At 41.7% G+C, this 24,974-nt stretch overlaps 3 protein-coding genes across 11 annotated transcripts in view; 1 reads left to right on the forward strand and 2 right to left on the reverse strand.

Moving 5' to 3' along the window:
- Positions 1-323: 323 nt before the first annotated feature.
- On the reverse strand, positions 324-1,887 carry LOC135169719 (small ribosomal subunit protein uS7). The gene is made up of 3 exons (XM_064134958.1): positions 1,773-1,887; positions 860-1,239; positions 324-643 (listed from the first exon to the last, which is right to left on the reverse strand). Exons 2-3 carry the CDS (start codon positions 1,229-1,231, stop codon positions 359-361), a joined length of 657 nt encoding a protein of 218 aa, XP_063991028.1. The 5' UTR covers positions 1,232-1,239; positions 1,773-1,887; the 3' UTR covers positions 324-358.
- LOC135169721 (uncharacterized) lies at positions 1,835-20,753 on the reverse strand. Its single transcript, XM_064134961.1, has 4 exons — positions 17,847-20,753; positions 9,188-9,280; positions 8,819-9,117; positions 1,835-1,874 (listed from the first exon to the last, which is right to left on the reverse strand). Exons 1-3 carry the CDS (start codon positions 17,896-17,898, stop codon positions 8,900-8,902), a joined length of 363 nt encoding a protein of 120 aa, XP_063991031.1. The 5' UTR covers positions 17,899-20,753; the 3' UTR covers positions 1,835-1,874; positions 8,819-8,899.
- Positions 8,124-24,974, forward strand: part of LOC135169692 (zinc finger protein 608-like) — a 55,001-nt gene continuing 38,150 nt past the window's right edge. For 2 of the 9 annotated variants that reach the window (XM_064134914.1, XM_064134915.1), the window contains exon 1: positions 13,238-14,438. The gene's annotated coding sequence lies outside the window, so the exon portion shown is untranslated. Of the gene's footprint in view, positions 8,395-10,084; positions 10,193-13,237; positions 14,439-23,226; positions 23,812-24,974 lie in introns of those variants that run through there. The other 7 variants (XM_064134910.1, XM_064134908.1, XM_064134907.1 and 4 more) reach the window with 7 other exon arrangements.

Below are 24,974 nucleotides of genomic sequence, written 5' to 3' on the forward strand. Positions count from 1 at the left end.
GCATCTGTTTGAATCTATTAATTTTCAAGATGCTATCGTATCATCGAGGCATTTGATAATTAATTAGCTTTGAAACACTTTCTTATTCAAATGAAACACGAGAAAGTTGTGAAGTTTCCATAAATATCTCGTTGATTAAATCAAACATAATTATTTCATCGGATTTTCCTGAAATTTCGTAAAAATTTCTAAACTATTGGTCATAATGAATTATTTATGACTTCATAAAATAATATCCTCGAAAAACACCAGAGGTTCCCCCACGACTCTGCAAGGAAATGGATTCCAATTTGTGAAAGGAAATAACAATGAAAACACAGTCGTTTAAAGTAAAATGTTTATTTCGAACGTGGGCTGTTTATCGGTTGGACTTGGCAACACGCTCAAGCTCATCCTTCTTCTTGATAGCATAAGAGTTTGACGATCCCTTGGCTGCGTTGATGAGCTCATCAGCTAAACACTCAGCAATTGTCTTGATGTTTCTGAAGGCTGCCTCACGTGCACCAGTGCACAGAAGCCAAATAGCTTGGTTGACACGACGTAGGGGTGATACGTCAACAGCTTGACGACGTACTGTACCAGCACGACCAATACGTGTTGAGTCCTCACGAGGGCCAGAGTTGATGATGGCAGTTACCAGGACCTGGAAAAAACAATTAATTTGATTTAAAAACATAAATCAACGTCAAATCAAGGAGGTCATCCCCAGGAATCCCCAGGAATTCCTCTGACTTCGAACCAGATTGCAAAATTTTCGTTCAGACCTTTTTGTGGAGCGAATTCAAAGCTACAAAAAAGGTTGGGACGACAATATTGCTTGGCATCTCGTAAAAATCATGAGATATAGAAGAATATTCACCTGCAGAGGATTTTCAGCAGTCAGCAGATGAATGATCTCAAAGGCATGCTTCACTATCCTCACAGCCATGAGTTTCTTTCCGTTATTGCGACCGTGCATCATCAGAGAATTTGTCAAACGCTCGACAATGGGGCACTGAGCCTTACGGAAACGTTTGGCAGCATAACGTCCTGCCGAGTGTGGCAGGTACTTGGCATTTTTCTCCTTGACTGCGATGTAGTCCTGGAGGGACATGTCGTTCACCTGGACATCGTCGCAGTTCCAACGACCGAACAGTTTGATTTCTGGGAGATCGGCAGACAGGGCCATTGACACTGTCTCGGCGCCTGCTGTCATGAGTACTACATCTTCGTAGGAGTCTATGTCCGCCATGGTTTTACCTGAAACACAACGACCATTGCATTTGTCTGACAGAGCTTGAGGGAAACTTAACCTCAAATTTTTCCATTCGTTGAATGAAAAGGCAATAAATTTGTTGACTTTTCATTCATTCAGTCAATAAATTGGACGATTGGATAACACTTCAGGGATTTAAAGTACAATTCACAACAAATATTAACAAAATTAATAGATAAAAAAATTATGTGAAAAAATATTGTGGCGCAATAGTTGCAACACAAGGGGCTGTTGACGATAGTCATCAGTGTTAAATGACTTAAAACAGGACAATTGTTGATTTTTTAAAAATATTTTGGTGACTGGCAGGAGTGGTAAAATACTATGGGACAACAACTAGACCATCATGTGGCCATGCGGTCACATGGACACCAAGTCTGCGAATTTTCCATCAAAAAGTAACCACATACTTGTCACAAATTATTTTTAATTGGAATCAGCAAGTCCTGAGGGCTTTATATCACTGTAACTTGACACACCGACGCGAATTATTGACCGCACAATTTGATTTTCTTACCTTATCGCGGATGCTCACGTCCTCGTCAGAGTCAGCGTGAACAGGAAAAGGCCATGACAGTCATGGCACTCGTTGCCCTAGGATCACCGGAATCCAGAAGAACTAGTCAAATGACGAACCAAATGGCGGTTCAAATGAAACGTTCGGAATACGATATTTCAATCGGGTATTTAAGAACGATTGAATAATATATCTTTCGTTTTTTTGAAAGATAAAATTAGAAATTTTTTCTATGGATGATATTTAATTATAACAAATGTTTATATCGAGAAATGGGGACGTATTTGGTTGATATGTCCTCATGAATGAACCATTAATGACTCTGTCGATAATTATTAATTTTAAATTATTTCAGAAGGGTAATTTGAAATTTTTATTAAGAGAATTACGATTATGTCAAGAATTTTTTCTAAAAATCGAACTTGATTGAAGATCTCGCAGTTATCAACTAAATTATCTGCAGACAAGTCGGATGTTCGGTTTCACCCATAGATGGCATTCATCAACGATGTCAATGATTGCTAACCAGAGACATGTAAAAGCCTTTCGTTGTCAATTACTTTTAATTTTACATTTAATAATAGAAAAAAATATGAGTCCCAATTTTCTCCTCTAATTTTCACTTCTAAAATCATCTCGTGAAATTCAATTTCCTGGACACTTTAATAATACAAAAATGCTATTGATAATTTAGTTTTCCATAACATTATAAATTTATATTACGAATATTTTTTACAAGACTCATTGTCCCCTTATTCTCACGAATTTATCGTCGTTCAAAATGTTCAACGAATTTATCGATACCCAGTTACTCGAAAATTTCCGATGCAATTAAAATCCCCAGACCCAATAGTCAATCACTGAAATATTCCCTGCTTAAATTCCAAGCTGTAATCCTTGTTATTTGAAGAGAGTTTCCGTAGTCGACAGTTTGGGGATACCTCAAAAAGGGGGTTTGTCCGAGAGGATTGAAGTGAGTGAATGGGGTAGTCTGGTCTCAGGGAATCGGGAATAGTGTGGTTGGGTAGGATGAGGGCCATTGGAAGGGTGAGTGCAGGGAATTTACGACCCCTAGCTCGGAATCGCCGAGCCTTCTCGGATTCCACTTTATTACTCTGAGTAAGATTAAGCTCAACCCAACGGGTCTACCACACAGTCGTTAACACTTTCCCATGTACATTCCCAACATGCGTATTTCCCCGTCAGTTGGTGTGTTCCTCATCTAATAATTTTTCTCATCGATTCCAGAATTGATTTTCCACGAGTGAGAGGGCCCCAACGCCTTTCGAGGCCCATGAGACTTGTGAAAATATCGTTTTGCCTGGCCTCTACGCCCTATCGACGGAGGATGAAGAAATTTCTCGTCTTTCACTGGGGCTACCTGATCCTCTCGGAATTTTTCCCTCCTCACCGTCTTTTTCCCTTACCTCCGGGTGCGGTTCCCTCTTATTCGGCCTTTTTTTTATTCTATTTTATTCCTTTATACCAAGGTAAACCACCTCGCTCTCTCCGCGTCCTCTTCTTGCTCCTCCGTCACTTCATTCCTCCTTTCCACTGTATTTATTCTCCCCTTTTTGCCTCTCGCACCGTAGCTTGACGGTTGTGTTCCTTAACCGTAGGATGCTAAAGGCAAAAGGTGTTCGTACTCCCTCCGCCGCTCTCACCAAGTGTATTCAGCCCACCCAGCTGGCTATCGTGCGTATGTGCCCCCTTGAATCCCGAAGCAAATGAGGCGGAAGAGGCTGAACGACTTTGGATAATTCCATTGTCGGTCAATAATGCATGACATATGGCATTTAATTGGTATTTTTAGCTCGGTTTACATGTTGATATGGCCTTCCTGACAATTTATTGGCAATTGACAAATTACCTGCTGACCCGCTGTGACGAGAAGTCATTGTCACGTGAACGCGAATTATCGCAATTTTTTTTTTCTCGTTAATCTCTCTATTAGGAGATATTTTCTGATATTTTTCTTGTCGTGGACACGGGTGCAATCAAGTGATTAAGTTAATACACTTCCTCGCGATATTTTAATGACAGCAAGTTGGGTACACCGATTTCAACTGTCAGTCTCGGCTAACGGTATCGATTGTAGTGAAGTACTAAAGTTTAAGTTTCTTGGAAGTAATCTGGTCAGTTATTTTCATTGTTATGGAGAGAAAATTTCCCGCAAGAACCGCAACTTTTACGAGGACGTAACAATGTGAACATTGAAAATATAGCGGGGAAAGAGAGTTCTCAACGTCCCTTTAGTCCCACTTGAGGAATATAAAGCTGATAAACGCCCTGTGATGGATCGAAATGACGGATATACAGACGTTAATGTGCAGATGTGGCTGTATCAATTAGTCGTACACGTGGAAACTATTCGCCGGAAAAGGGATGAAAAATTTTCAGGGCAGGGGGGGGGGAAAGTTGGGCGAGGGGATGTGATGAAGAGCGGAAATATATGGAAGATTAGAGACACCGGTATGGGTGCTATATATATGTCTGTATTCTTCAGTGAAGCCCCACAAGTTTGAGAGTTTGACCGTGGGGTGTATCCTAGCAACACGAACGAAATGCTCAGGAGGCAGGGGTCCAGTGACGTAACGAGACACTTCATGCTCAGTATCCCGGGATGAAAGAAACCCGGAGTGGATGCTCTTGGTTTTATTTGAAAGGAAATTTATATGTGATGATACTTGACAATTAAATTCGCGGTAACGAGCGACCGAAAAAATTCTGATGTTGAGATTTCAGGGATGTTGAATTGGGGAGTTTTGAGAGGATTAAAAAATGGGGAAAAAATATTTTCAATTATTTTTTTAGCGAATAGAGACGATACTGGAGGCTTCACTTCGGTGTCAATTGAAGCTGAATTGTTTATACGATTCGTAAAAAGGGTTTTTTTGTTTTTTTGTTTTTTTTTTTTTTTCAAAATCCGCCCTGAAGAGCGCAAAAATGGGGATTATCCACTCGCGACCCATCGGATTATACCATTGAATGTGTGTTTAACACTCTCACAACGGAACACGAGTTTAATCCTTTTTTCATAAGCGATTTGATTAAATCATCGATAAGAAAGATTTTGAATTGATTTTATGCTGAATCACTGTGTAAATAGCTACCGACATGTTTGTGAAAATCCTCCTATTCTCGATCATTGAGGTTTATGGAGATTGTTCACTCGTGTGGAACCGACTGGCACGGACTACCACTCGCTGTTGCCCGGTTGTTTGATAACAGGTTAATAGAATCTATTATTGAATGGGGAAAACTTTTTGTCAACGCCAATACCTGATTTTCACGCTTAATTGATGTTGAAGTGCTCATGAAAGGCGTCGGAAATGTCTTCGGGATCACCGGGTGAACCTTGGGAAATGGAGAATGGCCTTCCGAACATTAATCATGTAATATTCCCGCAATTAGAACGTTCGTTTCATTCCGTCGTCAATGTGATTGAGTTTATTTGTAAAGAGACAACATTCCGGGAATATCTCAGTGATCAGTGAATGGAAGTGGGGGAAAGGGGATGGCAGCATTCATTTCAATCGCCCGCGAGTGTGTTTAAATACCTTTCAACATGTTCGAGAAAATTTATTCATTATCACTGGGGTTTATACAGGCCGATCACTCATGTGGAACTCACTTACGTTCCCTTTTCACTGTCCACTTGTCTGACTACAGCTCAATAAATTCCGCGAGTGTAAAAATTACCCGTCGATTTTCGCCTGCGTTATCTTTCCAAAAATTCACGTTTACAAATAAACAAAAAGGGACAGTCGACAAATAAAAAAACCCCACCGATTTCCTCCCCATTGAATCGCTGGAATGCCCAGATGACCCCCGATGCAAATAGCTCATCCAAAACATTAACAATATCACATTACCCCACTCATCACGCTCCCTCCAATCCAATTAAATTGATTGAGTTTATTCCAAAAGAGACAGCGCACACTGAATATTCCAGTGATTAGCGAATGCAGATGATGAAAAAGGGATCGCGCCGTTGCCCGAGGGTAAAATGGGGGGCTGGGCACGTGTTACTGAAAACGTTAAACACATTTCTGTCGTTTGTATAGAGCAATTAGTATTTATAACAAGCGTGGATCTAAGAAGTTGGGGATGGAGGGGGGGAAGGGTGGGGTGGGCTTTGTGCGAATGCATCGGGGACGAGCATTTTATCCGATACATGAACACGAGGGAGATGAAAGTGATGGCACCCGGGTAACCGAGAGAGACGAGACGACTTTGTGAGGGGGAAACAGGGACTTGGGGATGGTGCGACCACATGTCGTGAACAGGCTGTCTCGCTCCCCCACTGTTAGCCCTGGCTCGATGCCGCGTTGAAACGTGACGAGACTCTCCAACAGAGACTTGAACTTTTTTTCCTTTTTCACTCGACTTTTTTTCTCCCCGTATACCAGCGTATCTTTTCCTTTTTCACCTAGAGCAATCGAGTGGAGTCAACTGTTGAGTACATATAGGGAAATTCCAGGGTGAGGGGGTGAGGTGGAGGGCAGTGCAACGTTTCGAATGAGACGGAGTAATCGAAGGGAATCAGGGGCAGGTGTAAGAGACAGTATTTCTCGAGGCGTTTCAATTCACGCTTGAAGATGGTATATTGGCGTTGGGGGGGAGGGGGATTAGTGTACCAATTGCGAGTCATTTTCCGGTCGATCGGGTCAGCCGTGAATGACTGCCTTCGTTTCGATGGCTCATTGTTATTCAAGGGTGGAGGGACGAGGTGTCGGTGGGTTTCGGTGGCGGGTTTATTCTGTCGTGGAGACGTTTTCGGAAGTTTTCGTCGACACGAAAAGACATTTTAGGTAAAATTAGACCTCCAGGGGGTGAAACGAGGGGGGAAGGTTTGGTTTATCACAAAAATTATCCTCAAGTCTAATTTTTCCGACAAAACTTGACCCAAATAGCGATTGATTGTCATTTCGTCCCTCGTTCGACCCTCTGGAGGTCTAATTTTTGCCCAAAATTTCTCCCGGATTGTGAATTTTATTTTTCTTCCGACTGCAGCAGCTGTTTTCGTAGGATAAAATCTTTATTTTCAATTCTCGGGTCCCGAAAATAGTAAACTAATGACGAAAATTCCATTGACCCTTTTTATATATTTATACAAATGTTTCCCATGGGGGTAGTTCTGGTGAACATTTCCCTCCATAAAGGGGATATATCGTCCGCCCCATTACTCGGAAAAAACCACACACCTGTGCGATCCTTATATTCATCATCACTCCAGATAAATATAATGATACGTCAATTCATTGTTCATAGTTGACGTGATTTCAGTGAAATTCCGGGGGTGGCGCTGTTGTGCGCACGATTCACCCCCGGTGGAGTCTCCGACGCTGGCTACAGAGAAGGCGGAGTCAACTGCCGGTCGATATGAAACACCCTTCAATGAAACAACCCCAAGCTCTATCGTATTCTCTTGCACCCCTCCTCACTCGAATCTCGCCATTCCTCTCTCTCTCTCGCTCTTCCTCCCTCTCAGTCCCTCCTTCACGCAGATAGGGCTTCCATCCCTACATATTTCCGTGTTCCGCCCTCGTATATACTGCCAACTTATACAACGTAATCTCTCAAAACAGCGTTAGGCCACGGGGGGGCGTGGATGCTGAGAACATGAACGCTTGCAGTTCCATTTCCACTTTAAATCCCGATAACGATTTCGGTGGTACTTCGCACTTATCCGAAGTATATTCTGTTTTGCTCGTCCCTTTGGTGTTCATGTTGATCCGGGGTCGGTGATGGGCAGGACAAATCAGGGGGAAAATATAAAATTAAATCTGCGCCAAAAAGATTACGTAGAAAAAATTAATTCAATGGAAAAAATGAAAAAAAAAAATACCAACAGATACATTTTTGACGTCTCAAGGAGTTACGATATTCCGGTTTAATTAACTACGAGTTATTTGAATCGGCAAAGAGATCTCCGATAGACAGACAATTATTAGTTCCTGCGAATGCATTGAAACCTGTCGCTTCATTAAAATCATACCCCCATCTCCTGCAATGCCACCGCTAGTTAGCTTCCTGTATCGTTGATTAAGTTCAGGATCATTATCGAGGCTCCACTGTTTATGCGCAAATGTCATTGTGCACGAAGCCCCGGGGGCTAATTGTTCTCCAGGCAATCGTTATAATTCTAAATAATTGGCGATTACAATGTTTAACGAGTTCTGAAATTCGCTGGGGCAGGGAGGGGGCAGGAAGGGTTGTATTGAATTCAGAAAATAAAGTGAATGAGTAATTCGGTCGTGAATTCATAAAGAAAATATTGTTATTGATGTCATTAAGGGAGCGGTTTACTCAATGTTCTAAAATTCAATTATTTTTCTAGGTGTCCCTCGGCCTAACAACTTCACCGACTAATGTCTAATGACGAAGTACTCCGTGTGACAAGTCAAACACATGCCTGCAGTGCAGTAGTCAAGTTTGCACAGCGTATGAACATGTACATAATGAAAGCTATAGTGGTCGATGGAGAAAAGATAGCGTACGCCTACAACACATGTAACAGCAACAGCCCACGTGAATTTGCTCGTTTCACTGACCAACCAGTGGAATCGTCATAGTGGCGTAAACCTCGGTCGCCTAAATATAGGTGAATTCACCACGAGTGAGTACTGTATAGATATACACGATGAAATAGCCACTGCTTACAACTATTTCCGCTGGATTGGCTCATTAAGTTTACAGATACACTTGCGGTTGGCTTACATTTTCATTTTCCGAGTGACTGGCTTTACCCTGTCACACGGATATTTATTTAACCAACTTGAATTTTTTTATCAAGCAGAAAAATCAATTTTTCGTTAATGAAAAGTACCAGAGCCCTCCGAGCACTTGATGATTGCTCCACGAAAACCTCACCCACACATTAACCATAGTTCTGATAAAATGCGAATCACGCAGAACTCTCAGGCTGTACTATCGCTACCAATCTGCTAAATTCTCTCCTCTGTGTATCTCCAACTGCCCCAAGCATTTTGCCGTTCGTTTCATTCCCGTGAGCGAACAGCTATTACGTGTCTTCGTCTTACCTGTCAGTACCGCTCGTACTCCCCCTGTATTTCTCTGTCTCACTTCCACTCTTTGTGTCTGTTGCACTCGAAAATCCTCTCCTACAGCAATCGTGAGTGGCTTTCTCTCTCGGTTGGTGTCTGGTCTCTTTTTCTCCCATCAACTGCTGGCATTGGGTGGCCTTTATCGCACCCCCGTCGAGTCATTCGCCTTCTCCCTGTCGCACTCTCATTCCGTACCCTGTTATTCCCTCTACACTGCCACAGTTTCATTCGCATCCAAGGCTTTGCCGAAAGCACCTCCTGGGAGTCTCGAGTGTCTTGTATACAGATACATATCCGTGAATTCCCTACACATTTACGGAGCTCTCTTCATTTTTCTTCGCTTACCTGTTTGGTTTCGTCGTTGGGTGGAAATATACTGGCGCCCGGAATTATGGGGACGTGGGGACTCTCGTGTGATCATTTCCTCGTTTATGATTGCTGAGATAAAAATAATAAAAATAATATTCTAATCGGTGGATGTTCGTTATTGTTGAAGGTTCAAGGGAATTTATAATTTCGTTGAGTTCCATCTTCTGGAAATTAAAAATTCTGTCTTTAATGAGGAGAAGTCAATTACCAGGATTCAATGAACTCGATAAATACATCAAATCCTCCACAACTCCTCCAACATTTACACGTCTGCTATAAATATTAGTTTTGATGGAAGACTGGTAAAAAAGCAAGGATCTATAAAGCTGTTATTAATAGGAGGGGTAGAATCGGAGTGGGTAGCCACTGTGAATGTTTGCCCTCGGCACGAGACTCTCACCGGGTACCGTGTATAGGACAGTTCATTGTGGGCTTTGTGGGTATGTTGAGAGACAGAGACAGCCGGGGATAAACCCAAGTGGAAGAGGAAAAGCTGCAGCAAAAGGGGTTGATACCTAGGGTGCATGACTATCAGGGTGGTAAGGGGGCGAGGGGGGATGGGGGGTAGATACAAAGCCAGTGGGAGAAGACGAGAGCTGTGTGCAAAGGGAGAGAATTGTACGGTTCTATCCTATCCATCTACGGTATTTTTTTTTCCTATTCACCATTGTGATTGTGCATACATCGAGATTCATCCATAATTTAATGGTTAGATGTCCAATATTATGAAATAATTCCTCAATTGCGAGGAAGTTTTCTCGCTCCAGCTGTTCACGATTCTAGGAACTACTGTTTCACGAGTTATGAAAAAAAAGTTTAACCGTCTTATTCAATATTTTTGACTCGTCCGCTGATACAATCTCAACTTTTCAGATGTCGTGTGAAATACGTGGGAAAGCAGATTGCACAGCTTGTGCGGAGAATTGCTGAGAAAAGTATTGAGACTGAAGATTGATGAAAAATTGGGTGTTCCTCCTGGTGGTATGTCAATTTCTAATTATTTTTTTGTTCATTTGTAAATGATTGTTTAACGAAAAAAGGTGGGTCGAGGTAGTCCGTATATTTTATAGTTCCAACGAAATTAATGAAGAAAGTAGAAATGTTTGCAGACCCCCAGCTTAATAACAAAATAAGAGCGAGCCAATTGTCAGTTCATTGTGTTATTTGTCACCAGAGATCTCGTCAGAATTTTGCTGGTTGAGTGCATTGTTTTTTCCTTCCCTTGTTTGTTTGAAAAGACCGTAGTAAGGGCGAAAGATATAATACAGCGGAGCCAAGTAAAGGCGCCTTTGTCTCAGTGAGTGGAGGTACCCGCAGGAGAAGAGGAGAAACAAGAGGGAAAAAAAATACGTATACACGTTAACGTGAGCTCAGAAGGGGCTTGCTCCTTTAGGACTTTTAATATTTTTTTTATTAAAGTCTCTCGGGGCACTACCATGCCTCCTAATCTGTACTGGTGGATGTTTAAGGTGCCTCTCACTTTAATTTCATATTTATACGGGGAAAAAATAGCGTAGGCCAATTTTTTTCACAGAAATTCCCTTTTTTTTGTGGTTCATCTCCATTTCGCAAGTCTTTACCTATTTTATCGGTTCTTATTACTCAACACTTACCCATTAAGCAATTACTTTGCGGGAATTAAAGACGTCTTTCACTTTAATTTTGCGTTTATGGGGGAAAAAATAATAGTGAGCCTATTAAAAAAAAGTCGGGATTCTTTCCTCGTTTTGTTGCATTTTTCTGTCGTTCAACTGGTCAATGGGTTCTTGCTACTCGACAAACAATTTATTAGCGTTTAATATGGTCATGTCCTTAGGTATGTAATTTATCCGTTGAAAAAACATGTTCTTTCAGAGAAGACATAAACTTTGAAAATATTTCCACATCAACTTTTCTTTGTTCCAAACGAGCAGTGGCTCAAATACACCTCCCAGGGTGATGGAAAAAACCTTAAGGATAACCGAGTATCGTTTACAGACTGGTACAGCCCACACTAGGAATTCAGAAATTTTAACTGATCCATCGAAAAAAAATTCTAACGTTTAATTCGTAAATTGATATTACAATCACTGGAGAATATCGGGAGGTTTCGGGTCGACTCAAAGGGCTTTTCGGGGAGGAAAAAAAAAATCAAGTCTTAAACGTGAAGTAGACGATAAAATTCGCCAGATTTCATAGATTCATTAAATAGAATAAGTTCAATAAGACGCCGGGGCCCTCAGAATCATTTATACCACCCAAAAGGAGTGAGCCCCACGGAGGAGTGAAGGGCGAGGGGCGTTAATGGTCGCCATAAAGCGTCAATGAAGTGCCAGGCTTTGGATTCAAGCGAGAATGTCAAAGAATAAAGGGAAGAAGGGAAGAGCCGGAAAGGATCCCAGGCTCTTTTGTTTCTCCGCTGGGTTAGGCGGTGCAATGCCACCCCAGGGAGTGAGGGAATGAGACGAATGTACAGGGAACAAAGAACTTAAACAAGAAGAGTGATTAAGGAAAAAGTTGAATTATTGGAGTAAATAACTCGTGATTCGCGAGACGAATGTGGAAACAATTATTTTCGGAAAAAAATGATTGCACATTTTTTTTTGTAAAAACAAATAGCTGGTTGCATAAATCAGATAATTTACGTTTATTTGATATTCTAAAGCTGATAGATGCCGTTCGATTCATCAATATTATCCCAGAAATCAACAAAAATCCGGGCAATTCGCTTCCGTAAAACACATCGGGAATAATAAAACATCGTTGGATGCTAAAATGCACATACACATATATTCTCGTTGTAGCCCACCCACGCACTTATATCTGTGCGTGGTGAGACACGGGAGACGATTTATGCTATGGGCTACCGGCCAACAGCGACTCGTTAGAGACACAACTTGGTGGAGATTAGGTGGTAGATATACGGATGAAAATTCAACGTTCCCCCTCGTAAATATCGCTTATGACATTCCATTGACATAACACGCGTCTGAGGGAAAAAACTATCGAGGGAAAAATAAACGCAAGAGAAACAAAGACAACGAGGGAGCTCTTTAATTATAAATAAATTTTTCCCCTTTCTCCGGCCCCGGGAAATCTGGCTTTCGGGTTTATTATGGGGATGTGTACATTTGACTCGTCAATATGGTCATGTCATAACGATGAATTGGTACTCGGAGAGGGAGAGTACAAATAATCGACTATAGGCGGGATAACGTTGAACGGGGAGTGAAAACAGACGGAACGAGTATGAGAGTGCTCAATCGATCCGCGCGAATATGGAAATCGGCATTGGAATTGCCAATGCCCTCAGCCCACCCAATAGCAATGAGAGTGAACGACATTTTCGGGAAATTATTCTTTCCCTTTTACCACTTCCATTATCGCATCGTCTTTTTGCCGGATTATTTGCGATTTCTCTGATTTATCGGATAAATTAAAAATGCAGTTCTCCAGTCAATTTACTCATAGAATATTCAGCTCATTAAATTCTCTGTCACTTCAAATATTTTAATTACAAATTGTATTTCAATTTGTTGGACGAGTAGTGACCGCGTGGCGTCGAAAAGACGTTCTACCAAAATTTGATCGTGACACAGATCAATTAATCAACCCCCCCAAGTACTACATATCAATATTCCCCCTAACCAGGCATCAACCGCGTCTTTGACTAGTGCACCTACATAATCGTCGATTATCCAAGTGCGGTGAGACACTCACGCAATTACCTACGAAGTAAAACGTGCACTGGGGCTGCACCAGGCCGCGCTGAAGCGGAAGCCGACGTTCCTCACCGCGAGTCCAGGTTTAACATCGCGGTAACATATCAAGGAATGAAAAAAAATTGCAGCTCAAATTCCACTCGAGTAAAAACATTCATAAATGACCAGAGAAATATTGAGGCACTGAAAATAAAAAAAAAAAGTGAGAGAAACGAGATGTTGAAGTACCCGCTGGAACTTCGCCCCTGGCATCGCCGTCCCTGGCCGAGGTCAGCCGAACGCTGCCGACTTCCACCGATCTTGCCGGAGACTCTAGCCATGTGTTGTGTTGCCGTACCGAGTGCTTTGTGACGCGGGAGGTGCAGTGTTTGATTTTTTTTCCCTCGCTTACTGAAAAACCCGTATTTCACTATTAAAAATTCACTATTGACAACTCCAGTGAAGCGCCAATTGAACCCAATCCATAATCGAATTAAAAAATCTCATAACACACCCCCGGAAAAACGACAACGAGGTTGTTTTTCAGGGTGTGCCCAAAGCGACACCCGGCGTCGTCAAGGTACTTATCGTTGCGTTGGTAGAGCGGCACAAGATAACGAATGATGTGTGAGCGAGTAGGAAGGAGGATCCAAGTGTAGAGGAAAAGAACGACAGGCGCTTCGTCGAGTTATTGACAGAGACGGAAATCAACCGGGGGGAGAAGAAAAAAAAAAATCCACACCGAGTGAGATGGACAGTGGGCTCTGCTCGTTGGATTGGATGAGGACGCATTGAGTGTTGTTCTGAATCGTGAGAGCTGCTTTTACCTCCAGGACTCGTAGCTCAAACCAGCCACTGATACTCGTGCATCGCCACACGTACATCATATGCACAAAATAACAGAATAGGTGAACGTGCAGTCCTCCCCCCCCCTCCCTCCCTGCGACCACCCCTTGTTGCTGGACGCATGTCGTGCGCTTTTTGGCATAATCTCTCGGGGCCTTTTTTTTTATCATTTCTTTTTTATTCGCACTCTTGTTCAGGTGAACGTGTATTTGTGTATAACCATGCGCCGGGTGTAAAGGATAAGTGTGCGCGCAGAGGAGCGATAGGAGAGGAAGAGTGCGCGGTGGACGCGCCCGCTGTCGGTGAAAAAAGGGTGTGCGTGTTATAATCGAGAGGTGAAAAAAAATAATAATAAAACGTGTATGTAGTGGTGTGCTTGGGCCCTCGATAAATATCAATCAATTGGATTTTAATGTTCACGTAGACTTGGTGTTAGTGGATTTGTGGTAAACAGTACGAGGGGAGGTGTGCAGGAACTTAATGTGAATGAAGTCATTTGGATATTTCTCGGAGGAAGGTGATTTTTCAGGATTTTTTTTTTTTTTGTCGTTAGGTTGGGAAAAGTAAATAACCGTGGCCGAGAGAAACGCCAGTGAGGAAGAACGAGAAAAGGAGGAAAAAAAAAAGGAGCAGGTGTCTTCGGTGCCGGTGTTCGTCCGACTGTTCGTCGTCGGGAGGTCTAAACACGATTGAATACAATGGTGAGTGCATTCGTGTTTACGATGATTTGTCGCTCAATGGAGGCTTTATAGGTTTTGGAATATTACCTGGGTGATGGCCTGGATTTTCAGGCCTTTCGGAGCTTTCACAGGGGATTTTTATTATCTGTCTCAGGAATAATGGAAATGTTTCAAAGTTAATGAATTCATTGTCGACGCCAATTGTCCGCTAATCCCCATTTTCTGGACTCACATTATTGTCCAAATTTTCTGGTATATTTGATCCCTTTCATTTATTCCTGATTTCGGTTATAATCATAATTCATTTCTGGCCTACTCTTGATTATATAAATGGACGGATGGAGATTAATTCATAGTTAGAATTAATTACGTTTTAATGGGTGCAATTTGGCATTTACGAATCACAGAGATAGGGAATTTCTTCGTAGTGTTGAAGGGAGTATGGAAAAATTTTCATTGGCCCAATTCAATATATTTTTAAAAACAAATTTTTCCGTACGATATTCAGTCTCACCAATACGAGTAGACGACTCTTCCTCTGAGTCTGATATAACCAACACACGCACAGAAACGAATGGAGCTTTGTCTCTCGGGCGAATATGCCGGGCCGCGCTTGCGCCGACGTATACATACAGACAAACTCCACATCTTCAGGGTGAGATTGTGGATGTTGGTATGGATGTAGGTATATACAGTGGTTTCGTCTCTCAAAGCTACACCCTGAGATGCATTGAATTTTTAAAGGGCTTTTCACTTCGAGGTTTAACGCGGTAGGCGAACCTTGACAGAACCCCTCCCCCCTTCCTCCCCATCCATTGGGTTACTCTTGAATTTTTTGACTCTAGACGACGCACAAAGCGAATGTCAAAGTAAAAAAGTTAGAGGTGATTTTTTTCCAACAAAAAAAAAATAAAATAACTATTTGGAACAGCATTATCCAGTCACTTGGATATTAATGGTTTCATTCGATAGTTCGTTGTCGTAAAAAATATGATTCTATTTTTTAAAAGAATATTTTACTGTCTTGGAAGCGATAAAAAAATCGCTGTAGTCAAACGCATATTATTTATATATATTAAAAATATGCTGTCAACGGAATACTTATCATCTCTGCTTTTAAAAAATTTTTACGTATGCAAAATAATGATAAACTATTTACCGCAATATTATGCATCCATTCAATCAATTGTCATGAACAATTTTTAATGCTTTTTTCATTGAAAATATTTGCGATATTGAATTGAGTGTCAAAACCATTGTTCGTCGTGACGTTCTTTATTTTTTAAAGCCCCAGTATTTGACTCATAAAAAAATGATTAAAAAATCACGCGCTGTTGTACATTTATATTGACATCTACATCGTGTTTGGGTTCAATAATAAATTGTAATAAAACATATTTAACAATCTTGAAACGAATGGAAAATCACATGACACTGCCGGTGCCGAATGGAACATCAAAATTATCCTATCGCCGTAGATTTTTTTTTTAATTTTTATATTCGAGTGGACGATGAAAATAAATCGTTATCTCCCGTCCAGCCCCTACTCACAATTTCAATTAAACTCAATTTATTTCTCACACATAACACGAATCTCAGGGGTGTTCATGACATCATTATAAGTTAAGGTCTACATCGACGAATTACATGGTGCTCATTCATCTGTTTCTGTAATATGATTCTTCCTCCTCCCTTCGGTCCCTCATCCACGGGGATTCCACTTACTGCATCCCACACTCGCCATCCGCACAAGTACATTCTGTATATAGATGTGGTGGTGAGGGGCAGGAGGGGGAGAGGTGGAAGAAGCACGACGGCAACAGTATAGCTCTTGTAATTACGATTTTGCGGTTACACGCATCGTCGAATGAGTAATTTTCACATACGTATGTGTAAATTATATATGCACGTATCCCTGACGAGTAGCATAATAAAATGATGTATCACCCACGAGAAAATCACATTTTGATACTTCGGTTTTCATGTTTATTTATCAGTGTCGTTATGATTTAGAGAAAGAAAAAAAAAAATACAATGCGCCTTTCTCTCATTTCTCATTCGTTTATCCCCCCGTGCCATCGGTCCGGTGAACCAGTAGTAGATGTCGTAACGGGAGAATAGTGATGTGTGAGTGTCGCTTCTGAAAGTATAAGTGTTTCTAGCACACGCGCCTTAATTACGTACAACGAAAATTCCACTTCCAAATGAAAATACCGTAGTTATCAACGTGGGATGACAAATCGATTTGACTTTGGAAAATTGGCTTGTTATGTTTCCATTATTTAATGAATTCGAGAGGTATAATTGTCCGGGTGTGGATGAAGTTGTCCCGATCCATTAGAATTTCGTAATGCGCGAACGGAGTCCATTAGATGGGGGGGGAATTAACGAGTGAATTCAATGGCTTTCGACACTCGGGTGATAAAGCGAACGCCTAATTTTAAACGTTTAACGCTTCGTGATTTGTGGTTTGTTACTGTTAGGAAATTATTCTTTAAATTTTAGACAACAATTTTTTTGGTAATTTTCGACCGTAATTAACTGAAATGTTTTCTCAACATTCGAGGAAGTCTTTAAAAATTGCTGGGAATCGTTGTCACTCGGGTTTTTTTTTTTTCTCGGAAATTTTCAATCCATTTTAGATAAATAAAAAATTCTAGAGCCCCATTAAAAATTAAATTGTTAACCGTTCTGTCGACATTTTGGCGGCCTCCGAAGAATGTCGGATACTGGTGAGGAGAATTTCTGGTGATTAAACCTGTCACATTCATTTGCCGTCTCGACTGCTCGCGATAGATCCGTTTACGAGTGGTATATATGCAACTATTGACGCACACCAGGGGAATTTGCCTTTCATATGCATTATCTGGTACCTCGTATTAACAGAGGAACTATAATACGTATCTATGTCGATAAGACCTCCCCGCACATTTCCCTTCGACTTCCCCGTAAATAATAGGAATCATGTAGATTTATGTCTTCGTCGGAGAGTTCTTATTGCCCCTGGCAGTTCGACAGTTATATTTCACAGGTGTATATTTTATTACTGGATTTTCTCCATTCTCGATTCAGGAAAGTAGCACATTCTTGAATGGATGAATTTTATTTGCACACGTACGTCCAAGAGATACACACACGTACAGGGAATTGAAGAGAAGCAATAAATGTGCGATCGTTTCAGGTCATTTATCATGTGCCGCTGAATTTTGTTGACATTGTGATTACCAAGAATAATTCCTCATCGAAATTCAATCGTTTATTTTAGCTTGATAATTTTAATTAGTAATGCTGTATTGATTACTCGATGATGATAGGAGATGTAGGGGGGGGGGGGTGATAGTTATATATCAATGGGTAAACTTCAACTTGTCGGTGGTGATAATAAAATTCATGGGAATATCGGTGTTTATGTATGTGGAAAATAATTACCAGGGAACGGTTGCACTTGCGATTGCTCGATGTTCGTGTTGGAACTGAACATCTGAGTTCTATCCTAATTTATTGGCACGCGTGGTATACCCACGCAACGCGTTCCACCCGATGAAGGCGACGTTTTTCACGCACGAGGAAGCACGCTACTGCTTTCATGAGTGTCTCATATGTTTGCATTAAATGTAGTGTACGTTAATGTCTTCTCTCCACCATCCGGATGATCGATACGTTATTATAGTCAATACGTATGGTCAACAATTTAATTGAAAAGCTTATCGCGATGTATCAAATTAATATGCAATGGCTGTGTCTAGAGGGTATGATTCTACTGGTTATAAATAAAAATGGCAACTTTTCTGAAGAGGCTAATAAATGAGGAGACCTGTAACCTCAATTTGGCCTTGCGTGCTAGACGCCGGCATTTTATTACTTATTATCTCCTAAACTCCGGAGACCAGAATGGTAAAATTTCCTCCATATACCTGAAGACCATTATAAACATTACCCGGGAGGGAGAAAGACAGACAATTCAGAAAATACCGTTCACAATCCAACGAAACTTGTGTTCAGGTACGTCTTATGGATGACTAATATCCGAAGACAACGGAATATGACAGAGACCCAAAAGATAATATCCCCAAAGTGAATTAACGTACATATACCCTGGGTGGTTTGGAATTGTGGCAATATTTTCCCAGGCAATGAATGCCGGAGGTCTCTACGAGCCAGCGCAAAATGGCTGCCGGGGAGTAGGAGCGATCGACCGTGTGCGAGCTAACGAGCGAGGGAGAAGCACTCGTTTTCAACTTCAATTTCTCCTTGTTCAACACTCCTCCTCTCTCCACTCAACTCATCCTTCACGAGGCTACATAAACTCCCCTCTTTTCATCTCACTTCTCTCCTCCTCCTCCCCCCCTTTCTTCTTGTTTTCTTTATTTTCCCGAGTGATACCGGTTCGTTGTCTTTGTTGGTTAGCCAGTATTTTAAATATCCACATCTTTATTTCCATATTACTCCTTTTTCTTCTAACACAGTCTCATTTGACTTGTTCCGCACGCTGCATTTCGTCTCTCACTAGCAGCTAACATTGACCACTCAACCAACTATTTTTTAACATCTCCCTTTGTTTCCTGTTCTCACTGATACTCAGCTCACTTCCTCCCGTGTGCTACAGCCTTTCTGTACCTCCTTTGTCGAGTCAGTCTGTCCTTGTTCACCCTCCAACTACCTGGCTCGCTGGATTTTCCCCCTCGTTCCTCTCTTCCTCAATCCTCATTCCCAGTTTTTACAAACCGACGTGTGGAAAGAGCTGAAACTACCACAGAGACGATAACCTCCGGCACATGTACAGAAATTCCCCCCTGGAACATGTGTTCGCCGACTCTTCTCGCTCCTCACCGACAGGATAGAAAACTCGGGGGAGAAAAATGTCAGTCCATGAAACATTTGTCATGAGGTCATCAATTGGTCCAAGCAAACATCCTGATGAAACTGATTTGCTATTGGTAAAGATGGAATTTTCATTAGAGGATAGGCACGTAGCTCTACTCTCACTCAACCATTAAACTTCCTAATTAAGACTTTGATGATGTCGTGATATGATTTTGACTGATAACCAATACTCAAATGCCGGACATTGACTGCAATTATGGATACGACACGTACACAAAACCACCATTGATTGCACATGGACATTGGTACCAGGCGATGCCATTTCAGTATTATTGTGAAGGCATGCAACACATGCACATGGTACCTTGGACGAGTCATATATGGGAATGAGCCGGGGGAATATCCACGGGGGAGAAGCATCTCCCATGTACACTGCGTACATGGTACAGTTAAATATGACGAGCGGTGAAACATATACCCGGGGCTCTGGTGAATACAGATAGGTTGGCTCAGCATTACGAAGAGAGGGCGACGCAATCGCACTTGCTGGTCATCATCCAGAGCTACCATAGCACTAACCACGTATACACTAATTGTGCGGTGTTCTCGGCGAGTTACATTGTTTCGTATTATGCGAACGCGTTATTGGGTGGTTATGGGGAACATCGAATGGCTAGAATGATGATGTTGATACATCTTGCTGGATTATGAGGATTAGCTTGCCCGGATGGCGAATGGGAGCATTGGGGCCTTTTCAAAATATCACTATTCGTATTTTCGTCAATAGGGGCCCGATGGGCCTTTTCACAGCTGCATACTACGCCAGCTCCTCCCCGAGGAGTCTCACTTTACAGGGAGAATTCTGTCGTTATTAGGGCGTCGTCAGAGTGAGTCAGGTTTATCGAGCTCATCCCGGTGATTAAATCGCAGTGGAAACATTGATTATTGAGGAAATTAATGGATGGATATGATTATCATGTTTGATAACTTTCATTGCGAAGTGAAAGCCACTCGACTCGAAGATTCCATTGTGTCCACCCACGGGTTACGCTGTGATTATCACGATTTTTATTTTTCTTCTGTCAGCCAATCGTCTTATGGTTAAAGCCCTAGAGGTAACGAGTGCTAATCAATTGCCACATTATTATGGATTCAGTTCTAATCGATGTGGCATTCCATAAGATCAGACTTTGAACTTATTCGCAGTGTCTCACTGAGTCTCCCGCAAAGCACGTAGAATAATCATAATAAAAGACAGCAGTTATGATATTAGACACAATTCTCATTTTGTTGACACTCTCATCACGTTTTAAAATTTCCCAGAAATCATGTGGAGCAAAAACATGAACGCATAATTGATCGCAATAATTCCAATCAGAGCTTGATAACATTTTATTTGCGTTTAACGTGAGTTATATCATCCTCAACTGACGGAATATCGCTCTTATCTCCCTTCTCACATCATCGAGTCATGACTCGCATATAGAATTAACTTTAACCGGTGAAATCCGATGCGCGTTACAAGTGATTATCACCGCTGATTCTCTTTAAAGGAGTAATAAACTCAAAATATTTTTTCTTTATTTTTCGGGACAAATTACGGACAGTTTTATCGTGTCGCAATTGACACCGAACATTCATATTTAAGGTTTAGCCTGTGAGAGTGAGAATTTAAGGACGAGGGAATAATTTATGGCAGTCCGAGACATTGGGCAACAATGAAGTTTAGGTTGAAGAAAAAAGTACGCTAATTTGGCCGAAGTATTTGTATATCCCCGAGGAAGACAGCAAATGAGAAAAAAAAAAAGAAAAGAGGCCAGAGGAATCGGTCTCTAAACGCCTGGAGTGACGAGAGTCGAGTGATTATCTCGACGTTGCCTGCATTGAGAAAGGGAATGAGACCTCACCATCAATGTGTTTTGTTGGTGTGTACAATGCAAGTGTGTGTAACCCTCCTGGCCGCCGGGCACTGAGAGAACTTGGGGTGGCAGCCTACTATAATGCCGTAAATGTCAGAAGCCGGAGGGGGGAAACTGCCGAAGAAGGCGCTGAAGTGAGGCAGTTGCTGTTCACCATTAAGAGAAAGAGAGAGAGACTCACAGTGCGAATGAGTAGCCAAGTGAGACAGAGTCTAGTTGGAAAAAAAAAAAAACACGTGAAAGAAATAGATATAAAAAGAGCACAAACAAGCCCTGAATTTTCAAACTCGACCAGTTCTTTAATGCACTGACAATTGAGCCGGAAGTTTGTCATAAATACAGGCGTCGTAATTGATTATTTTTATGACAATGATAACAATGGCGTTTGATGGAACCATAAAGGTAGAAAAATAAACACCACGACATTATTATTTTGTCCAGTAAAACAGTGTTAAGTGACGTCAGGGCAATTATTTTATTTATTATTTCTACTCGTGATAATGGGTGAGTGGTCGCGCAATCACCACGAATTGTCGGATATTTTTTCACACCGAAAATGTCCGCAAGATCGAGCGATCTTTATAGCCCTCCCTGATGTAGAAAACCCAGAGTAAGAGACAGATATCTACGAATTTCCTAGTGGCATTCCACTAGAGGTTTACAACGTCTCTGAGGGTCTCCTCAATGCCTGAGCGACTGGTTCTCGACAATTCAAGAGGAACAAACAGTGGACTAAACCGGGAGAGAAGCCGGCGAAAAAAGAGAGAGAGAGAGAGTGAGTGAGAGATGGCTGGGGGTACAGAACGAAGGAGTGAAAAGAAGATGGAGGAAAAAAAATAAAATGAAAGCATAAAAAGAAGGCAAAAGACCGTGGCAAAAGTGTGTGTGTATACGCTCGACTTCTTCAGCTACGTTGGCTTTTCTTACGTATTTCTGGCCGTTACGAATTACAACAAAACTTAATAATTAAGACTCATTTCCTGCCACTCCTCTCCTGCTTACATTACTTCTTCGGATCGAATTTTTCCGACCATTCTTCGACACTCGTTTTTTTTTTTTTTTTTTTTTATTTAGTCCAGTGCACTTCGGAGTTGACTGAGGGGTTGGCTTTTCTCCTCAGTGTGTGTATTGTGTATGTATACATGTGTGTGCATGCTCAGGGGCGATTTTTCCTGGCGAGGAGGGAGAGGGGTGCGTAGATTCATGCAGAAGGGGTCCTCCTTCTTCTCTATAAAACATGAAAGGAAAAGAGAAGCATTTGAGCATTGAGTGGAAGTAAGAACACACTATAGTCAAGCTACAATACGGTTTAGGAGGGGTGCCAGCCTTCAGGGGGGAAGGGAGGGGGGGGGAAGATAAAGTGAGACAATATTATGCGGTTTAACCTCTGTGTTGAACGGAGAGGGGTGCTTTAAATGTGGCTGAGAGAAATACACCGGGAATTGAGATGAGGGCGACGAGGATGGAGTGAGGTTTCTCTGTGCCGTGCCGAGACTGCCAGTAGAATAGGGCAGGTAGAATTAGAGAATCGTCTCGCACTGTGTGGGTTTGACGGAGATGGAGGTACTTGTCTCTGCAATGGTGTCGACAGCAAAATTTTTGTAAAATCCTGGCGTCAATAATGATGTCCTGAAGTAAGCGCTTTGGGACTCGTGAGGGTTCACCAACTGTTCAGAACGAGGGAATAATTTTGGGAGAAAGAGAAACATGTTCGGAGTTTTGAAGTTATTTTTGAAAAAAAGAGATATGAAAGCTTAATTGCGATGAGTAACACATTGTACTTAATAAGCACATGACTATTGTAAAGTGATAATGGTTATGAATTTGGAATACAGTTTGAAAGAATAAAAAGATAAAAATGTACCCGGAAAATATCGGTGATAATGATATTCGTGATAAGCTGACAAATTTTGAATAATGAAAATATTCACTCGTGTTCAATGATTTTGAATTACAACCGTACCATTGTCACTGTTTTCGAATAGTCACGGGCCCCTGTGATTCGGCGCCATTGTCCCACAGCCCATGTACCGGGCGACTCGACGGCGCGGTTGGTTGTATTACGAGGGGTGGGGAGAGGACAGAGACCCGCGAGTCTTCAGTTAACGCCAAGCGCTCGGCCTGGTTGTACGCGAGAGTCGTTCCAACGATTTTTATTAAAACGCCACCAATTTATCAGTGATATTACCGTGCTCTTTGTTCACCGTACATTGGAATAACATGTGTTAAATGTAGTGTCAGCAACCAACTGGATGTACCCCCATAAATTTTTCAACTAGTGGTGAAATGTGAACGTGCTCACTGAATTACCGTGGATTATTATTACTCTTGGATTGATATATTTTTACTGTGAGGTTATATACATCACGCTCGTATCAGTGTAAAATTCCATTCACTTGAATCCAGTGATTTATTCATTTTTCATACCTCCCCCCCCCCCCTCCAGGTGCATGTGCCTCGTGCACACCCTACACCAAGTGCTCTACATTCGTGCTTAAGTGATTAATTTATGGTAAATAACAATTGTCGGTGTGAATAAAAGTGTGTGCAGTGGAAGGAGAATTCATAATCTGAGAGTGTCTCTTCGTCATTTTACGTCTGAGCTGGATGCACATCGAGGAGGAAGAAAGACGTGCTCTACACATCCAATGGTGATTACGTTGTGTATACTAAGTGTTATTAAATCTTCTCCCCTTTACTCCCAGTAGCGCCTTCTATTCCCAATGCTTACATTTTCGTTGAGCTTATTCTTGGAATTGTCCATAATATTTTTCACCCAACGACAACACAAGCCATGAGTAATTCTATTTGTACTCGTGTTTCTCACCCTATCTGTTGTTCTTCGTAATTCCCCTCGATTTTTTTATTATTCCTCAATTCATATTTCGTTAAGTCGCCACGAGATGGTGGAAGTTGGTGACGTGATTCAGTGAACGCTTCCCGATATCCGGGGACTGCTTCTCTTCACCACGTTTTTTCGTACATCTGTGTGGGTTAGTACGTGCAATTCAGTGTTTATGGAGTTGTTTGTCTGTGTGGCGTGTTTCTTCGTCTCTCTCTCTCACTTTCATAACGGCACTAAGACGTATTGGATGTTCCCCCCTGCCCTCCCAGAGAGGGGGACTAGTCCCCCCCTTCTTCATCCATGTTCTCATCGTGCTGGCGCATGTGCGCAGGAGCTATCGCGCAATGTGTCTGCTGGTCTCTCTCTCTCTCTCTTGCTCTCTCTCTCTTGCTCTCTCTCTCTTTCTCTAGGTAACTCGGACCGACTCTACAACAGCTCCTGATACAGATTTGCTGTTTGGAGTTTAATCCTGGACGAGAGAGGGGATTTGTTTTAATGCTTTCATTGTCTACTTCATAATTAGGTAGGGGAGATTAGCATTTTCAGGTGGTGAGTCTTGCTTTGGAATTGTGAGTTTATTTAGGGTGAAGGGGTAAAAATGGTGTCGAGAGGATCGGTTTCTTTATTTCGAAGTGAGGGACAAGCACCTGGATATCATGGTCTGGCGTCTACTTGGGAAGGTTTTTATGAGAAGTGTATAGTATGGTAGGGTTTATTGGAATATGTTTTTGGGTAATAGGGAAGATAGTATGCTACGGTGGGGAGAATTGACGATAGTCAGCTGAGGATATCAATCATATTTTTTTTTTTTTTGTGGAATCATGAACCCGAAAATTCCATTTCGATATTTCTTTGGTAAAAGCATGTAAATGCGATCACTTCCATTGTTAGAATATCTATGACCCCTGACGTATCATATTCACTGGAAATATGCAACGGTTGTAGGCGGACGTCTTACATCTACTTACC

The sequence above is a fragment of the Diachasmimorpha longicaudata genome, chromosome 15 (assembly GCF_034640455.1).
Source record: "Diachasmimorpha longicaudata isolate KC_UGA_2023 chromosome 15, iyDiaLong2, whole genome shotgun sequence".
Classification (NCBI taxonomy): Eukaryota; Metazoa; Arthropoda; class Insecta; order Hymenoptera; family Braconidae; genus Diachasmimorpha; species Diachasmimorpha longicaudata.